The 17,219-nt window shown below is 39.2% G+C and overlaps 1 protein-coding gene across 10 annotated transcripts in view; it reads right to left on the reverse strand.

Annotated features, from left to right (window-relative positions):
- Positions 1-4,583: 4,583 nt before the first annotated feature.
- The window catches only part of CHN1 (chimerin 1), a 210,557-nt gene continuing 197,921 nt past the window's right edge, over positions 4,584-17,219 (reverse strand). For 7 of the 10 annotated variants that reach the window (XM_055289797.2, XM_055289798.2, XM_063645607.1 and 4 more), the window contains 4 exons: positions 16,528-16,605; positions 14,007-14,144; positions 6,864-6,969; positions 4,584-5,469 (listed from right to left, as the gene is read on the reverse strand). In XM_055289797.2, coding sequence (XP_055145772.1) covers positions 5,298-5,469; positions 6,864-6,969; positions 14,007-14,144; positions 16,528-16,605 — 494 coding nt within the window. In that variant the 3' untranslated portion in view covers positions 4,584-5,297. The remainder of the gene's footprint in view (positions 5,470-6,863; positions 6,970-14,006; positions 14,145-16,527; positions 16,606-17,219) is intronic. The other 3 variants (XM_063645609.1, XM_055289802.2, XM_055289801.2) reach the window with 2 other exon arrangements.

Raw genomic sequence — 17,219 nt, forward strand, 5'->3', positions numbered from 1 at the left:
GGGCAGCTAGGTGGTTATGCTTCAGAATTAGAAAAAACAATCCTAAGATTTCTAGCTTCACATGCTCATGTTTCCTGCTACAATGTAATTGAGTGGATCTGAAAAACTGTAAAACCCCCAAAACTTCCAAGGGTTCACTAGAGCTCCAAAAACTAGGTCAGCCACATGTCGCTTATACTTAACTCTTGGTAGTGGTTTGTGCTATTGAGTTGAATAAGCAATAGAGGAAAACATTTACATTGTGAAATATGCTATGACTGTATGAAAATATAATCTCTTCAGTAGAGAACAATGAAACTCATAAACCAGAATTTTCCTTGCAATATGTAGTGATGAATTATAATTTTTTAGCTTAGCTCTCTCTTTATTTGGTTTCAATATGTATAAATATCAACTGAGCAGTATCCTTGTATGAGATACAAAACTAGTGAAATATACTTTAAAAATTATTTAAGCATTTGCTGAGAGACCTAATGACTTTAATAAGGCAGAACAGTGATGAAACCAACAGATGTTTGAATTTGTAATGAAAGTATTAATACAACCTTCATTAAAATTGCTAAAGGATTAATTCCCTGATTATATAAAACCAAGAGAAAACAGCAACTTAAGTTTTTTTCCCTCATTACTATTTGGGAAATGTGAAGATGATCACAGCCTGTTTTAGATAAATGGTGAGTGGGATATTTTTACTCAGAACACTTCTGAAACCAGATGTGTGGGTTTTTTCCACACCAACTTCTCTAACTCTCCAGACGCCAACTAGGTGTCCTACAATTCAATTCAGTTCTGACACTCTCTACCTCAAGTTAGTGTCAGATCCTACAAGTTAAAAAACTCAGTTCCACAAAACCGCCCCAATTCAGACACCACTTGCAAGTCCCAGGGAACCACCCATACTTGTGCTGAACTATGAATCAAGGGTTCCTATAACCTCCTCCCCTGGTTTGATAATTGGCTAGAACAGTTCACAGAACTCAGGAAAATACTTTGCTTATGTTTACCAGTTGATTATGAAAGATACTACAGGAACAGCCAAATAGAAGAGACACACAGGACAAGGTATGGAAAGAGGGGTGGGGGCTTCTATGCCCTCTGGGGTGTGCCCACTCCTGACACTTCCATGTGTTCACCCACCAGAAAGCTCACCAAATCTAGTTGTTTGTTACAGAGCTTAATCTCTGGGCCTCTCCCTCCCCTTCCTGGTGGTCAATGGAGAGAAAGTTCCAAGCCCCTAATCACTTGGTCTTTCCTATGGCCAGCCCAAAGATAACCTTTGTGAGGCTATCAAAGGGCCCCAGCCTAAGCCACCTCATTAGCATATAGTCTGGTCTTACAAAGGGTCATTATAAATAACAAAAGACTCTCCTATCACCCTGGAAATTCCAGGGGTTTTAGGAGCTCTAGGCCAGGAGCCAGGACAGAGACCAAATATATATATGGCCACAGGGAGATTTTGAGCGGTCAGGTTGAGACCATCCCTTGTTTCAGAATGACCGTCAACTGCATGGAATTGGTTAAAATGAGGTAAGTATGCCAGAATGCAATAGAACTGATAGCATCATCATCTATCCTCATCTGATGCCAGGAAGTTAGGGAGTAGTGAGTCCATGACAGAGGATACTGTAGCTCTTTCATGTGGTAGTGTCCCGTTCCAGATGACACTCGCCCAAAGGCACGGGCAGCTAAGCATTAGGCTTTTGATTTTTCCAAACAGACTTACACCGGCTCTGTATGATGTCATTTTATTTCTGTGTTTTCTTTATCGGTTAAATGAATGTTTAAGGTCAAATTCAAAGTATCAAATGGAATTGTAAGGGTATGACTTGTGAGCTCACATTTTTCCCAAAGAAATGCAAATCCGTCCACGCTGTCTAGTAGCTTTCTATTGACATCTAGCACTGAGGCTTACAGTACTTTAAACTGTGACTAGTCCAAATGCATCCCGTGAGTTCCTCAAGAATCAGAACCAATCTTGTTCCAAGTTCTAGCACAGTGCCTAGCACACAGGATCTGTGTATGGAATGAATAGCAGAGATGCTACAAGGGATGCAGACTTTTTTTTTTAGATACAATGCAAGTGAGAACTAGATCTCTAAAAATTAGGCTGACAGATCCTTGCTGATGCCAGACTTCTTCACATTCCCCTCTACCACAATGCATGCCAGCTAAGGGGCAGAACCAACCTGGATGTTCAGTGGGCGTGTGATGCATGGTGATGACATACATGAAAGGCACTACGAGTTCGGCTCAACTCTAATGGACAAATGTGAGTGCCTTGCAGTTGTTATGGGCAAATCAAGCTATAAAAAGACTTTTTTTTTTTTTTTTTTTTGAGACGGAGTCTGTCTCTGTCCCCCAGGCTGGAGTGCAGTGGCGTGATCTCGGCTCACTGCAAGCTCCGCCTCCCGGGTTCACGACATTCACCTGCCTCAGCCTCCCGAGTAGCTGGGACTACAGGTGCCCGCCACCACGCCTGGCTAATTTTTTGTATTTTTAGTAGAGACGGGGTTTCACCGTGTTAGCCAGGATGGTCTCGATCTCCTGACCTTGTGATCCGCCCGCCTCGGCCTCCCAAAGTGCTGGGATTACAGGCTTGAGCCACCACACCTGGCCTATAAAAAGACTTTTTGATTTTTTAGTGGACTTGACCATAATCTATAATCAGCTTTGGGGCAGTGCCTATAAATTATTTTATTTAAAATGATCAGAACTCAAAACAAAAGATATAAAAGACAAAAAACTAACAAAAAGAAATTAAAAAACACAATGATCAGAACCCTGAACCTAATTTATTCAGAGGGCCTCTATTTGAGCTCATCAAGTAACCAGAAACATCTTGATAAATATCCATTCTTCCAATTACAGAAACGTTTTAAATCTCAATTCAGTGAAGGACTACTTCTGGTCAGCTGGTAGGTATAACTGACATTTAAAGACAAAATAATGTAAAAGGGAAGTCTTTGGTTTCGCAATAATTAAACGATATATAGAAAACTGAGAAGATGTAGACACTTAGCATTCAGGGCAGAGTATCTGTAGTGCTGCCAAATCCGTGGGTGATGGTGGAGAGGCTTATTGGTTCCTTCTCTCACTCCTGATTGTGTTAGAAATAGAAACATCTGCCTCATCATAAAAAGTCATGATTTAAGAAATCTCCCACTGGTCATAGAAAGATACGTGTAGAAGATTCTGGTTAATTATTGAGCAAAACCCTCCCTGGGCAACTGGGAATTGTTTCTTCAAGGAAGTGTCACCCAACAGTCCAAGCATGTTCACAGATGAAGTGGCTGTTATTTCTATCTATACATCCTGAGGGTATGAACCACACATCCTTCTGTGTAAAAACATACCAAGCACATTCTTCAGAGCCAGTAAGCAATAAATTTGTCTGAAGACTTGCTCAGAACTTTCTCTGAACATCTGCTTCCTATTTACTATGACCTTCTGCTCCAAATATACCTCCAATTCTAGTAAGTGCCTGCTCTAAAGTTGAATATCTCTCTCTCAGGAAAAAATGGTGAATCCATTCTAATAAAGCATACTCCTTTATAACTGAATTTCTCTTTTAAAAGTAAAACTTTGTAGAAAACTGACTTCAGCAATGAACACACAGCAGTCCAACTGGTTTACTTAACCCAGGGACAGATTTGTTTGATCAGATTTCTCAGACATACGAACTGTGTTTGATGTGTCCAAAGCACTGCCTTGGTGTTTAGTGCCTTTTGGTGGCCTCCATTAAAAAAAAAAAAACATTCTATGCTATACAAATCTCTGTGTGTTATCAATCTACGTACCTGATGTTGCTCAGTGCAGTGGTGTTCTTCACAGGAGACTGGTTGACAGGAGAGCTGAGATGGAATATCTACTGAATAAACCATACTTTTCTCAATATCAAGATTAATAAAAGCATAGTATCAATTTCCTACTATAGCCTAGGGGCAAAAATATGAAAACACTCCATATTTTCATTGGTTCCCATTATTTTTGGAATAATCTTGAAAGTTTGAACGTGTGTCTTTTATTGTTAAAAATTTGAACACAAGATGGAACTTTCGTTCTAGAAAGGTGTTGATTTGATAGGTACAGAAACAGACTCTGGATGGTTGTTGGCTCCAAGCCACACAGGTGGCCAGTGATAGTTCTAGGCCCAGAATCTGGGCTCCTGGCCCCTAGCTGCAGACCCCTTCTCCAGCCACCAGGTTGGCCTCTGGGGCTCATCTCTCAGGCAGCATTGTCAGCTCAATGCATGTCAATGTCATATATTTTTGACAAATCAAATGTTTAGAAGAATTCACTCTTTTTAGTTAGCCTCTTTCTTCTGAGAGCTCTGGAAGGAACTCCCGCCCAACCTCTCATTAAAAAGTGTCAAAATATTTTCTAGATTTCTGCCAGAGTAATATAAGAAGAAAAATAAATGGAATTAATGGTTGTTCTAACTGTAAGCAGTTTTAAATGGTTATTTTAGGAGCTTATCACTTTTAACAGTAAACAAAAGAGGTTAGAAGAAGTACTCAGTATTTAATAAATGGCCAAACACATTTTCCTGAATATTCTTATGAGAAAAAAGTAAGCTATCAATATTTTTGATTTCTAAAAGCCAATTTAATAAATTAATAAATGCATGCCAGAAAAAATACCAAATTACAACTGAAAACCAATAATAATTTAACAGAAAATTCTGTGTTGTACACTTTTTATTGGTATGGATAACTTATTAAAGTAACAAATCTGAAAACACATTTTGCTTTTGCTGGAAAGAAAGTACTATGTTAGAGAAGAACTAAGAGAAACCAGAAATCATTTGCAAAATGTAGGCATGTGATATGGTCTATGGTAATGCAACAGCCAGAGGTGCTGTTTTATCCATTTGTGTGTGCGTGTTTGTACAAGCATCAGAAATCAATGACATAGACCCCAAAAGCAAAGTCACAACAGGCTTACTCTGTGAAACATGCTGGATTACAAGCACAGACTACCCAGGACGCAGAGACGGTGCAGGCGCAGGTTTGTTGTTTCTTCTGTATGGGGTTTCCTTGCCAGATAGGGGGCTAATCATGCAATAGCTTGAGTTTCTCTGAACGTGATAAACACCCAGGATTACTAGAACCAGAAAGTGTGTGTTCACTGTTTTACAAGACAGCTGAGCGGTGCTACAAAAACAACAGAAAGTTCCTTCACTTTAATCTGGTTATATGCCCAAACCTCTAATCAAGAAATAATGCAGCTACAGGAGCAAATTAAATTACTATAAAACATTCCTTCATCTGTAAAACATTTCTTTTCCCCTCAAAAATTTAAAATAAAATGTCTTCATTTTTGATAAGCAGCTCCACCACCAGTCTCTGATATCGTATATCATTCAATGCAGCCATGGCGTCTAGTTCTGGAGATCTCATAAGGGTGGGTCCAAAGACGATTCCAAGGTTCTCTGCATTCATAAGATTCTCCTTTTCATGGAGGGTCACTCTGCAAAATGCAAGTACAGGAATAAATGGCTGTGTAAGCCATATGTTCTTCATTGTGCTTGAACACTAAAACAACAAGATTCACAGTAAAAGTTTGCGTCCACTTATCAACTCTTCCACTAGGTTCTCTGTAATTTCAAAGTACTGACTTTCCTTAAAGTAAATTATGTCAAGAGATAATTTAAACTTGTGGTGATCACTGAGGCTTAAGCCTGAGTTAATGTGCTGCACTGTATGGATTCAGTTCTATCTATGGATCCTCCTGCCACAGCCCACCTACAGCCTATAGTTCTAAACCTACATTTGCAAATAGCTGAGAAGGAACTGGGTCACCTTGATTTAATCCACCCACCCTCCCTTCACTCTGGCTGTCTTTGCTATAGAGTAGTTTTGCAAGTAGACAGTTGAGTAAGTGTCTAGGGAGAGAACAGCAGCGACAGTAATAAGCAATGGCTATGGGTAGGCACCATCGTCAGGGAGGGTATGTGTTTATATGCTTTTTACCACTGCACAGTAACACAGAAAATATCATTTGAGAGTTCTGTTTTAGTGTGGAACACTTAATTACATCCCAATAGGAAGCAAACCTGAGTTTATAAGCGAAGTTGTAAGCACATTAAACAAAGGTTTTAACTCATGGTGCTCTTAAAGAGGAAAAATGTAAACATTCATGAGTGACTAAAATATCATTTTTGTATAACTCATGCCTTTGGCAACGTATATATTTTTGTTTCTGATTGGTTTTATATTTTGAAAACCTAAAACCACTAAAACTTGGTCATGTAATTTGGAAATCTTTGCTTCAACTGATAGAGATCGAGGGTGACCGAGTAGGGAGTAAAGCTGCATGACTATTGCCTGAAAACATCAAACCACAACTAACTGAAATACTTTGTTTTCCATTCCTCCCTTTATCCCTTACTTCTTTACTCCACCACTTTTTACATCAGTTTGCAGTGCTGGCAACATTAATTCAATAATTGAAAATCCTATCACCAAGTTTGAAGTGCTTTTTTTGGAGCAAGAAGATAGGAAAAGTGAGCTGCCTTGCAAGTTGCTTTCTTCTTGCTTTATTATGCAAGTGTCTTTACAGCCACAACTCTCTCTTTCCACAAAAATCAGTGCATGTCCTTGGCAGAATATTGGTATTCCTAGCATATCTGCAAACATATACTGGAACTGCAAATCCATTTATAACACAATCAAGTCTATACTCAGTACTGTAGTGTAAAATATTTTTAGCATTCCTTCTCAACTAGTGCAATTTCACAAAAGACAATATAGCTATGCATTTATTTATTCATTCAATAGATTATTTGTCCTTTCTTTCACCCTTCATTTTATCCTTAAAATTTGGATGCAATACAAGTCTAAGACTCAAAGTCTGTAGCTTGCCTCTTTAGATGTGCCATGAGGTACCGGAGGGTTTCGCAGTGAGCAGGTGGCAGTAGTTTCAGTGCTTCATGAAGGGTTTCCAATTGCTCATCCGGATCCATAATTTCTAAAATAGCAAGTCGAATACCAAGAAGAAAAGAATTAACACAAAACTGATACAAATGGTTCACTGAATTCTATTCTTGTGATAATGCTCTGAAACTGTTAAGAAATGCTTTCTCATAATTCCTTGTCCACAGCTTTTGGAAATTATTTTTAAGGTTCAAGTCCAGATTTCCAAAGGCTCTTAGTTTCAATGTGGCAACACTATTTACTTGGACTTTTGGGGATGGAGGGAACATCCAGTTTTGTCACTTGAGTGTCCTGGACTCTGACCACTTTGGAAATTGGACATTGAATACAGGATGTAACTACAAAAAACTCAGATGTGTTGACACAGATAAAAACTTATACATTCAAATGAAGTGACCTTAGAATAATACTTATGGAATGATACATTGCTTAAAATATTTTGAAAATCCCTTTTCAGCAATGGTATACTAACCATGTCACTCCATTACCCACTATGACCCCAAGAAAATCTTATTGATATTCATACTTTTTTCTTTTTAAACCAAAACATGTACCGTCCAACATTTACTTGCTTGATTCGTTACACTTAGTTTTAAATTACTTTGTTTTCTATAAAAAAATCAAATCTACCTTCAAAATGCACACATTTTCTATGACTCAGACATTCAGAAGAATGCACGGCAGACTTTGAAGGCACTTCCAAATGTTTTGCCTGATGGCGAGAGCCCTGAAATAAATGTGACTCTTCCAAGGGTGTAAATTTTGAAGAGAACCATCTTAATTTGAATGTTTTAGTTCCAAATGAACAAAAACCCAGCACATTCCTTTGAGGTTGGACTGCATTCAATTCATTAGTCATTTGTATAACTGAAAACAATTAACATATTTGGAATTCTGTGATCTCAAAAAAGAGCACCACAGTACATTCCTGCTTCTACTCAAAGGTCAAAAGATGGGGTGCTTTTAAAAGTTGGGTTAGGCCAGGTGCAGTGGCTCACGCCTGTAATCCTAGCATTTTGGGAGGCCGAGGCGGGTGAATCGTGAGGTCAGGAGTTCGAGACCAGCCTGGCCAACATGGTGAAACCCCGTCTCTACTAAAAATACAAAAATTAGCCAGGTGTGGTGGCGGGTGCCTGTAATTCCAGCTACTCGGGAAGCTGAGGCAGGAGAATTACTTGAACCCAGGAGGCGGAGGTTGCAGTGAGCCGAGATTGCACCACTGTGCTCTAAGCCTGGGTGACAGAGCAAGACTCCATTTTGGGGAAAAAAAAAAAAAAGGTTTCAAGGTAATTTCAACGAGACTCCATGCTGCTGAGTCCTAATCAGGATGGCGGCCTTGAAATGCTAGGAAGACTACATCTGACCAGAATGCAACATCCAAGACACAAGATAAAAAATCCTAGTGTTTCTAACTTATAAAACAGACCAACTCAATAGTAATGAACTGAAGTCAGGTAAAAATTGGCATAAGATGAATGTGAAAATTTCCTAGCATTGGTAAAGCAGATTTGATAAATTTCAGGAACTGAACAATGACTGAAGCTTTTTAATTCAAACAAATTTTGACCATCTCTACCCCAAATTTCCTCACAGTTTCTGGCTCATTTCTTTGAATGAAGAATGTATTTGCTTTTTGCCATGATAAAAAATGTATGGTCTCTGAACTTTGGGGCCTTTAAAAAGTGCCAATTTATAACAGTAGTGCCAGCTCAGATACTGAAATTCAATCATTGAATTTCTAGAATAAAAGATGAGTACTCTACTTACTATAAAAACCACTAGTTAGGGTTTTTGTTTTCTGAGACACCTCTGTCACCCCGGCTGGAGTGCAGTGGCATGATGGCTCACTGCAGCCTCGACTTCCTGGGCTCAAGTGATCCTCCTGCCTCAGCCTTACAAGTAGCTGGGACTGTGGGTGTGCACCACCATGTCCAGCTAAATGTTAATTTTTTTCGGAGACAAGGTCTCACTATGTTGCCCAGGCTGGTCTCAAACTCCTGGGCTCAAGCGATCCTCCTGCCTCAGCCTCTCAAAGTGCTGGGATTTACAGGTGTAAACCACCGCACCCAGCTCTAGTTTTTACTACAGGATAAATTAATTTGAAACTACACAAATCTGGAAATTAAAAAAAGGACCTAGTTTCCTTTTAATTTCCACAGTTAATCTCTGTAGGGAGAACTGTGAGATAGTGTTGTCGGGTGAGCAAAAAACATCTGCACATGGGGAGCTTACTTGCTACTGAGGGTGACTGACAATAAACCATGAATATGATATATTATAGTTAACACTCTATTAGAATGAGGCAAGTGCGATGGGAAAAACAGCAGGATAAGCATCGGAAGTGTTGGGAGTGTTGCAATTTTAAGTGAGGTGGTCAGGATAGACCTCAATGGGAATGAGCCATGTGGAGATCTGGAGAAAGACAGTGCTGGTGGAGGAGCAGCCATGCAGAGATCCTGAGGGGAGAGTATGCCTATAATGTTTGAGGAAAAGCGGGGAGCCAATTGTGGCTGCAGTAGAGTGAGTGAAGAGGGGAATATTAGCAGGTGTGGTCAGAAGGGCAACAGGGCACTTGATCATGTCAAGGGATGTAGGCTATTTTAAGGATTTAGCATTTACTAAGAGAAATGGGAAGGTTATCAACAAGGAAAGGTCATGATCTGACACGTATTTTTCAGTTATCTATACTCTGGCTGCCCAGTGGAAAACAGACTGTGGAAGGCAAAGAATAAAAGCAGAAGGACCATTCCAGTAACTATTAAAAACATCCAGGTGAAGAACGACAGTAGCTTGGACCAGGGGGTAGCAATGAAGGTGATAAGAATTTGTTGGATTCTGGGTATATTTTGAAGGTTGAGTTCACTGGATTCCTGATGAAGGATGCATGAGAAACAGAAGAATCATGAATGATCCAGGTTTTTGGCTTCGACAGCTGCGAGGACGAGGCCTCTATTAAGTGAGATCGGAAAGACTGTGGGTGGAGGAGGTTTGGTGGAGAAAAGTTCCATTTGAGATGCCTTTCAGGCATTCAAATGAACATGCTGACTGTGGATTAATCTGATGTTCAGGGAGAGGACATTTACATCTCCAGGCTGGAGATATACATTTGGAAACAAATGACAAAATGCACTGAATATACTGAGATCAAATTGGCAGACATTCTTCCCCAGAACTCATTTCTCCTTTTCTTCCACTTACAAAAGTATTACCCATTACCATTTTTTACAGAACACAACTCTTTAGCTACAAGAAGCATAATTTAAGAGAGAAATAGACAAAATGGAATGTATTCAGAGATGAATGACCATCAGTTGGCAAATACACAAAATACACATGGAAAAGGGTGATGTCAAGAACACTGCCAATGGGAGAGAGTTATTAAATAAAAACAGGCAGATTTCTATTGTACACAGAAGGGCTTCATGACTGTTAGATCTGTCCACCAGTGGACTGGCTGCCTCTGGAAGCAGTGAGTGAGCTTGCAGCAACTAAATATTTCAAAAAGAATGTTTTATAGAAGACAGTCTAGCTGCATGACCCCTTAGAATATGTGCAAACTCTAACATCCTACAGTTCTCAATATAAAATTATGTTGACTTATTCAACAAATATTTATTATACCTATTATCTAAGTAAGGGACTATCACAGGCACTGTGGGAAAAGGAACATGAGCAAGAACTCCTCCCTTTAAAAGGGACTCCGGTGAAGTAGGAAGACAAAACGTAATTATAACCTTCCAGCATGAAGGAAGGAGGCAGTAAAGATGTCCAAGTAGAGGTGATGGGAATCAGAGGAGAAAGATGGTCTGCAGCTGAGAGGTCCAGGGAAGAGCAGATGGCATTAGAGGAGGGCCTGGAAGGATCTGGAAAATGTGAACATTGTCGGAGAAGGAAATAAAGACTCTAAGCCCATAAAGATCTAATTAAAAGCTCTTCTACAGTATGTCTAGTTAATTTTACATAGAGAAACTTGAATACAAGAAGATTAAAACTTAGCAAAAGGGGCAGCTCAGTGGCAGAGCTGAGGAAATACTAACAAGTTCTTCTTCCTAGGCTTCTCTTCCAGAGATTTTAAGTTGCTTGGGAACAAGAACCCTGGGTTTTATTTGAGTTGATCTCAAGGTTACACACTGAGACATGCAGCTTTTCGAAGCTGCTCTGGGAACAGAGCTCTCATAATCCTTGGCCAGAGGAAGATTTCTCCCCTCATTACCACCGGGAGCTCAACTTTGGCAGTGCTGTTTCCATCGTGACCAGGAAGCATCCATAATGCTGGGTTACTGGAGGCTTGTGAGAAGCACCTGTCTTTTTATTCTAGGGCAGCAATGTCTTAACTGCAGGGGGAGGGCGTGAGGAAGGGGGGGTGAGTGAACCCAGACTTCAGGTGGGTTCATCAGGGAGTTTCCGGGGGCTTTGGAAGAACTTCCAGCTGTAGCATGGGATGACCTGGCCTTCTCCACCCTTGCTTTCCTTTTTCATTTCCTGCAGTCACTCTCTTCCAGCTTTTAAGCTACAGGTTTCTCCAAGAAGGCTGCAAAAGCAGAGCTCAAACAGCTTCTGTAGAAGAAAGATTTAATGTGAATTCTGATTTTTTGTTGGCAAAGGATGCTAATAAACGCCAGAGACATTTTTAGGAGCTGAGAGAGAAAAAAAATTTTGGAGAATATATCCGCATTAGGAAGGATCATTTAACCCTGTCCCTCATTTGAAAGGGGTTCTTCCTTCTTCCCTTGTGTAAGTCTCATTCCCTGTTCTATCAAGTGAGCCAGGCAGTGTGACAGAGTGGGTAAAGCATGGGCTCTGACCTTAGAGGTGTGTGTGAATGCCAGTGCCACCTCCCCTAGTGAGCAATGTGACCTTACACAATTTACTGATACTCCATCACATCTCCTTTCTAAAATTACATCATGGATGTAAAGTGCTCAGCAGGATTCATGGCACCTCGTCTATGCTCTATAAATGTTAATTTCTCTCATCTTCCTTATCTGCCTTTTAAGAGAATGGCCGTACCTGCACATCTAAAGAATGAAACAGACTCTACTGCCAGAAGAGAGTGTACAAGGATACAATATTCCACAAACAAGATATCGCTATCAAACATGTACAACAAACGTTTATATTATATATCGGTATTATGCCAGGGTTTTTGGTTCACATAAATCAGACATCCAAATAGCTGAAATTATAAGGAGAAATTTCAACCTTGATTTCCAAAAGTTTCTTTCTTATGATGTGGTTTCCAGAGTTCTCTGAGGGGTGAGATAAGGGGGCTTCCTAATTTTGGACAAGAAGGCTGTTTCAGAAACTCCAAAACGATGACAAATGATTTGGAAGGATAATAAAAAGGAGAGATTTTCTTCAGCAGCTAAGGTGGGTGTGGGGAAGGAAGGAGAGGTCATTTGGAATTGTGGGGACAAAGGCCTCAAAATCCAAGAGGAGGCTTGGCTTTTACTTCTTCCTAGATACGGTGGCGTGTGGAGTTCAGAACCTGGGTTTGCATTACTGCTTTGTCCTCTGCTGATCGTGTGCCCCAGAGTTAGGCATAGAGCCAAGCTTCAGTTTTACTTCCAAGCAACATCAGAGTGGGAGCTTACCCACTTTCAGTGGGATCAGAGTCTTCGGGATCAGAGCATACTGTGGACTGGGCAGCTTTTCACGGGCTGTGTGTGTGTGTGTTGCTTTCTAGATGAGTGGCAATCAGATTTATCTGTCTGGAGAGGAAATGTCTGCCCCAGAAGACAAGGACGTGTGAGATCCCTCATACAAATTTTCATGATCAGCATTGAGTCCATAAGAGATCTAGAATTTTTCATGCTTTCTAACCTAATGCTTTGAAAGAAATCAGTGTAATTCTCACAGCTGTTCTCTACGTGGGAGCTTGAGCTGACCCACAAGAAATCAGGGCTCCATGGAACTAACCACAAAAATCCTCTACAAAAGCCCTGAGAGGGAAACTAAAATTTAGAACAAAGAAAGATTGTATTTCATGAAATTCCCAAGTCAAAAAGCAAATTAGTGTGACTAAGGAAGTGATGTTATCATTTAAAGATGAAGACAACATATGGTTTTAAAGAGAGAAAAGCAAAATGACAGAAATAGCCTATCTTTTCCAAAAAAACCGGTAATGCTAATACTTAAAACCATTAAGAATTCCCTTCTTTAAAAAATGAAGTGTGAATTACAGATATGATTTTTACAGCATAAATAAACTTTGACAAACCTTTGCTTTTTCTCATTTTCCTTTCAACTAGAATTTAAAAAAACTTCTTGATATAAAATAGTGCTTTTTAAAGTACGATCTGTGGGCCAGTGCCAGTTTGCTGTTAATAGTCTGCGTTAACTTATACAGAAGTATAGAAACTGAGAATAAGAATTTAGAAACATATAGCAATCTGACAGAAATTTTATGTTTGCTGAATTTAATAAAAGATAGTTGGTTTTTTGTTTGTTTTTGTTTTATTTCTTGAGACGTAGTTTTGCTCTCATTGCCTAGGCTGGAATGCAATGGCACAATCTCGGCTAACTGCAACCTCCACCTCCCGGGTTCAAGCAATTCTCCTGTCTCAGCCTCCTGAGTAGCTGCGACTACAGGCACGCACCACCATGCCCAGCTAATTTTTTGTATTTTTAGTAGAGACGGGGTTTCACCATGTTGGCCAAGCTGGTCTTGTACTCCTAACTTCAGGTGATCTGTCCACCTCGGCCTCTCAAAGTGCTGGGATTACAGACATGAGCCACCACCGGCCTGGTTTTGTTTTTTTAATTTTACTTTTTCAGTTATTCATTTTTATTTTATTTTACAAAAGCATTGGCCTACATCTCAAGAGCACTGGTATAAGCCTTATTTTGGAAAATGAGGTTTAGCACATTACAGAGAAGCTTCTGATGGTATTAAGTAATAAAATAATCTACGTTAGAGAACAATGCAAAATTCTTGTGAGTACATTAACCATAGAGAGAGGCAAAGGGGAAATATTTCATAAAATGCATTCAAGTTAGCCAGAAAACCAGGAAGAGTGATTACCAAGAGGAGGTTGTCAGGTTATTTGAAATACATGCATTCATACTTACTGGCAGATTCTATAAACTTAGGGTAGGCATCATATGTAATGAGTGGAATTGGCAAATCCCTGAAGTACAGTTTAAGTGCACCAGTGATAATGTTGATATCTTCATACATGTTCACAGAAATATCTGCCTTCTCACCATCTTTTAAGGATGTTGAAAGAAATAAAAGTAAATATCTGGATTCACAGCACTGTTTTAATGAATGACATATCTGTATACAAATCAGATTTTAAAGATCAGCAATTCTTCAGTTTTTAATGTAAAATTTAGTGTGCTACATGTTACATATTAATGATTTTCTGTGAAAGAGCCTCTTCTGATTTCCAGCATGCCTCACCTGCCCTACCAGACAGGTTAAGCTCCCCAGTTATTAATTTTCCTTTATAGCCCTTATTAAAATAAAATCAATAGCCACTGTGTGATTATTACTTAGTGTGAGCCCTCCATGAGTGCAAGGACCAAGTGTACCTGGTTAACCATCATATCTAAAGTAAAGAACATGGTGCCTGGCATATAGTAGCTGCTTAATAAATATTTTTGAGTTAACGAATCAATGGAAAATAGATTTAAACAAGCTAGAAGCCTAAAAGAGTAACATGCCGGGGCTTACTATGTACGTTGTTATTAAACTGGTTCTTTTTAAACCTGCTTTTTAGTAAGTATACACAAATATATTCTTCCATCTGTATTATCTATTTACTTATTTTCTGTTTTAAAATAATGTAAACAAATCCTGGAATCTGATATCCACATACTACATTCTAAGTAGGCCTATACCATATCAGCACAGTCTATAACATCTCTGTTTCCTGACTGTTTCTTTACTTTCTGCTCTTGCCTCCACCAGACTAGGGCTCTTCTGGGGTAAAGCTGATGAGATTTTATCTGTTTTGACCATGGATCTCTCACTGTACCTGTCACATAAATATCTGTGATTCCACCAAAGGACAAAATGTAGCAGAGGTATAATGGCAACTGCTGACCTCAGAATAGTCAGCTTTCCATTCAGTCACTATTTCCTAAGCTGGGGAAGATTTCCCCAAACTTGCCTTTTTACCTTGGCTCTTAAGTGTCATTCCAGCATCCTATGGATATTGTCTTCTTTCTTGGATCTCATTACTTGAGGTTTATGCCTCTCAGAAGTGATCATCCTTAATTACTCCAAATTATTTTGCTCTGTTTATTCAAAGGTATAGGATTATTCCTTTGAACATGCATGGAATTGGGCAGCATTTATATATAGAACTGATTTTAATGACCAAGTCACTGGTTTTCTGTAATCCATGTTAAAATCCTTTGCATCATTACTATAGATCTTGCAGATGAGTGCTGGTATATATCCTTGGGAGGCCAAAGACTGGCCCCCAGCAGTGTGGCTACAGGGAGCCAAGGTGAGCTCTTCATGAATTTTAAAATCTGTTACTGGTGTTTTCAGGTCACAAAATGGTTGTCTCGTATTTTCCATAGAGGAAACTGTGTCATTTCTTTGCTCTCTGGGGTCCATAGGAACATTCAGCTTCTTTGTCAGTGTGAATTTATTTTTGAGACTCATAGCCAGAGGCCTGGGAATGGACATGCTCAGTTGCAGAGCTTCCAGAGTAAAGAGATGCTTCTTCCCATTCAACCTGGCAGGGATTCAGGACTGCTCTTCCTGATGCTTATTTGGAGTGAATACACCATTACTTCACCTCCCTTTCTTTGCTCTTAGCACATACTTGGGCTGACCTAGTTTCCCTCAGGTTGGTAATGAATATTTAATTATTTTTGCTTTCTGCCTCTGTTGCCCACAAGAGGTCTGTGAATGGGAGAGGTTTGTGTGATAGAACTAGAATACGTACTTGCAAAGGAAAGTGGTTCTTTAAAAGATCACTAACTCTTACTCCTTCACTTCCTGTATTCAAGGCTACAGGTCTTCTTTGGAACCACCTTGTTTTAGTCCTTGAAGCAAAGACAAATTGGAGGACCATGGAAGCAAATCTTAAATGTTAGCTAAGAAAATTAAGCTCCACTGAGCTTTTCTTTGACTGGCCCCTTCTCCTACAGTGGCAGATGGGTCCCCCACAGAAGTCCCCTAAAGCTTCTTTCAGCTTTCTGGCCCCAACACTTGAGTCCGGGCTTGGGTCTCACTCAGCTCATCGAAGATGGTGATGAGGATGCCAGGCAGGGTAAGGTGGCTTAACTCAAGCCTGAGAAGCCTGAAATCTGTAATGGTATAGATCCCACTCTTTTCTCTATCGTTTTTGGTGAATGTAATTGCTCTGTATGTATTTTGGTGAATATGGACCAGCCTTGGATACTCAAATATTGGTAACATAGTTAAATTTTATACTTCTTTCACATTCTGAAATTTGACTGTTTAATACTTACAACTCATAAAAAAGAAATTATAAGCTAAGTTTTTAAATTTGGTATAATAATCATCAATGATTTAGAAAAATAATGCAAAAAATACCTCACAAGAAATTGTGCCTTTTTAGAAAAGAGTATTATTGTCCTAAGTTATGGAACATTGTGAAAAACATACCTCTGTCAAAAGCCATCTTGACATCTTCAATTAGGTCACTAAATCCTGATACTCGGTATAGTCCTTCAGAATTAAGACCTGAAAAATAAAACTAGTTAGTTTCTTTGAATTATGCCTTTTCTTCAGATTTTAACTCCTCACACTTTAAGCTGGGAGGTAATGTGTCAGAAGAAATAAAATATACATGTTTAGAAATCTTTTCACACTCTTCTAGAATAAAACGATTTCACACACAGTTCTTTAACTCTTACCTATTGTCACCTGAATATCATCTGGCTCATCATTTGGTCTAATTAAGTGAAAAATGTTAAGTCTTAAGGGAAATAATTCATCACCCCAATTACATCATAAATTCTTTTACATAACAGAAGACTAAGATAAGTAGGCCTGTTTTTCTCAAGTGGGAAAGAATAATTAGGATGCAGCTCTGTTTTTGGCTTTAGATAGTTTTAGTAGAGCATTTACACTTTTGCTTCTTGAACCAAAGAAAAATTTAAAAACTGAAAAATGAATTTGTCTTTACCTGTCAACTTTTGCAGACTGGAAGCATCATCTATAAATATATTTTTATATAAGCATATTGGCTATACTTAGTTAAATGTACCTTGAAATCAAGCTATTTAATTGTTAAATTAATTCATTTCAGTCTTTGAGATCATTTGACATATGAAACCATTCCCCTCCAAATTACA

This window comes from Symphalangus syndactylus, chromosome 8 (assembly GCF_028878055.3).
Source record: "Symphalangus syndactylus isolate Jambi chromosome 8, NHGRI_mSymSyn1-v2.1_pri, whole genome shotgun sequence".
In the NCBI taxonomy this organism is placed as follows: Eukaryota; Metazoa; Chordata; class Mammalia; order Primates; family Hylobatidae; genus Symphalangus; species Symphalangus syndactylus.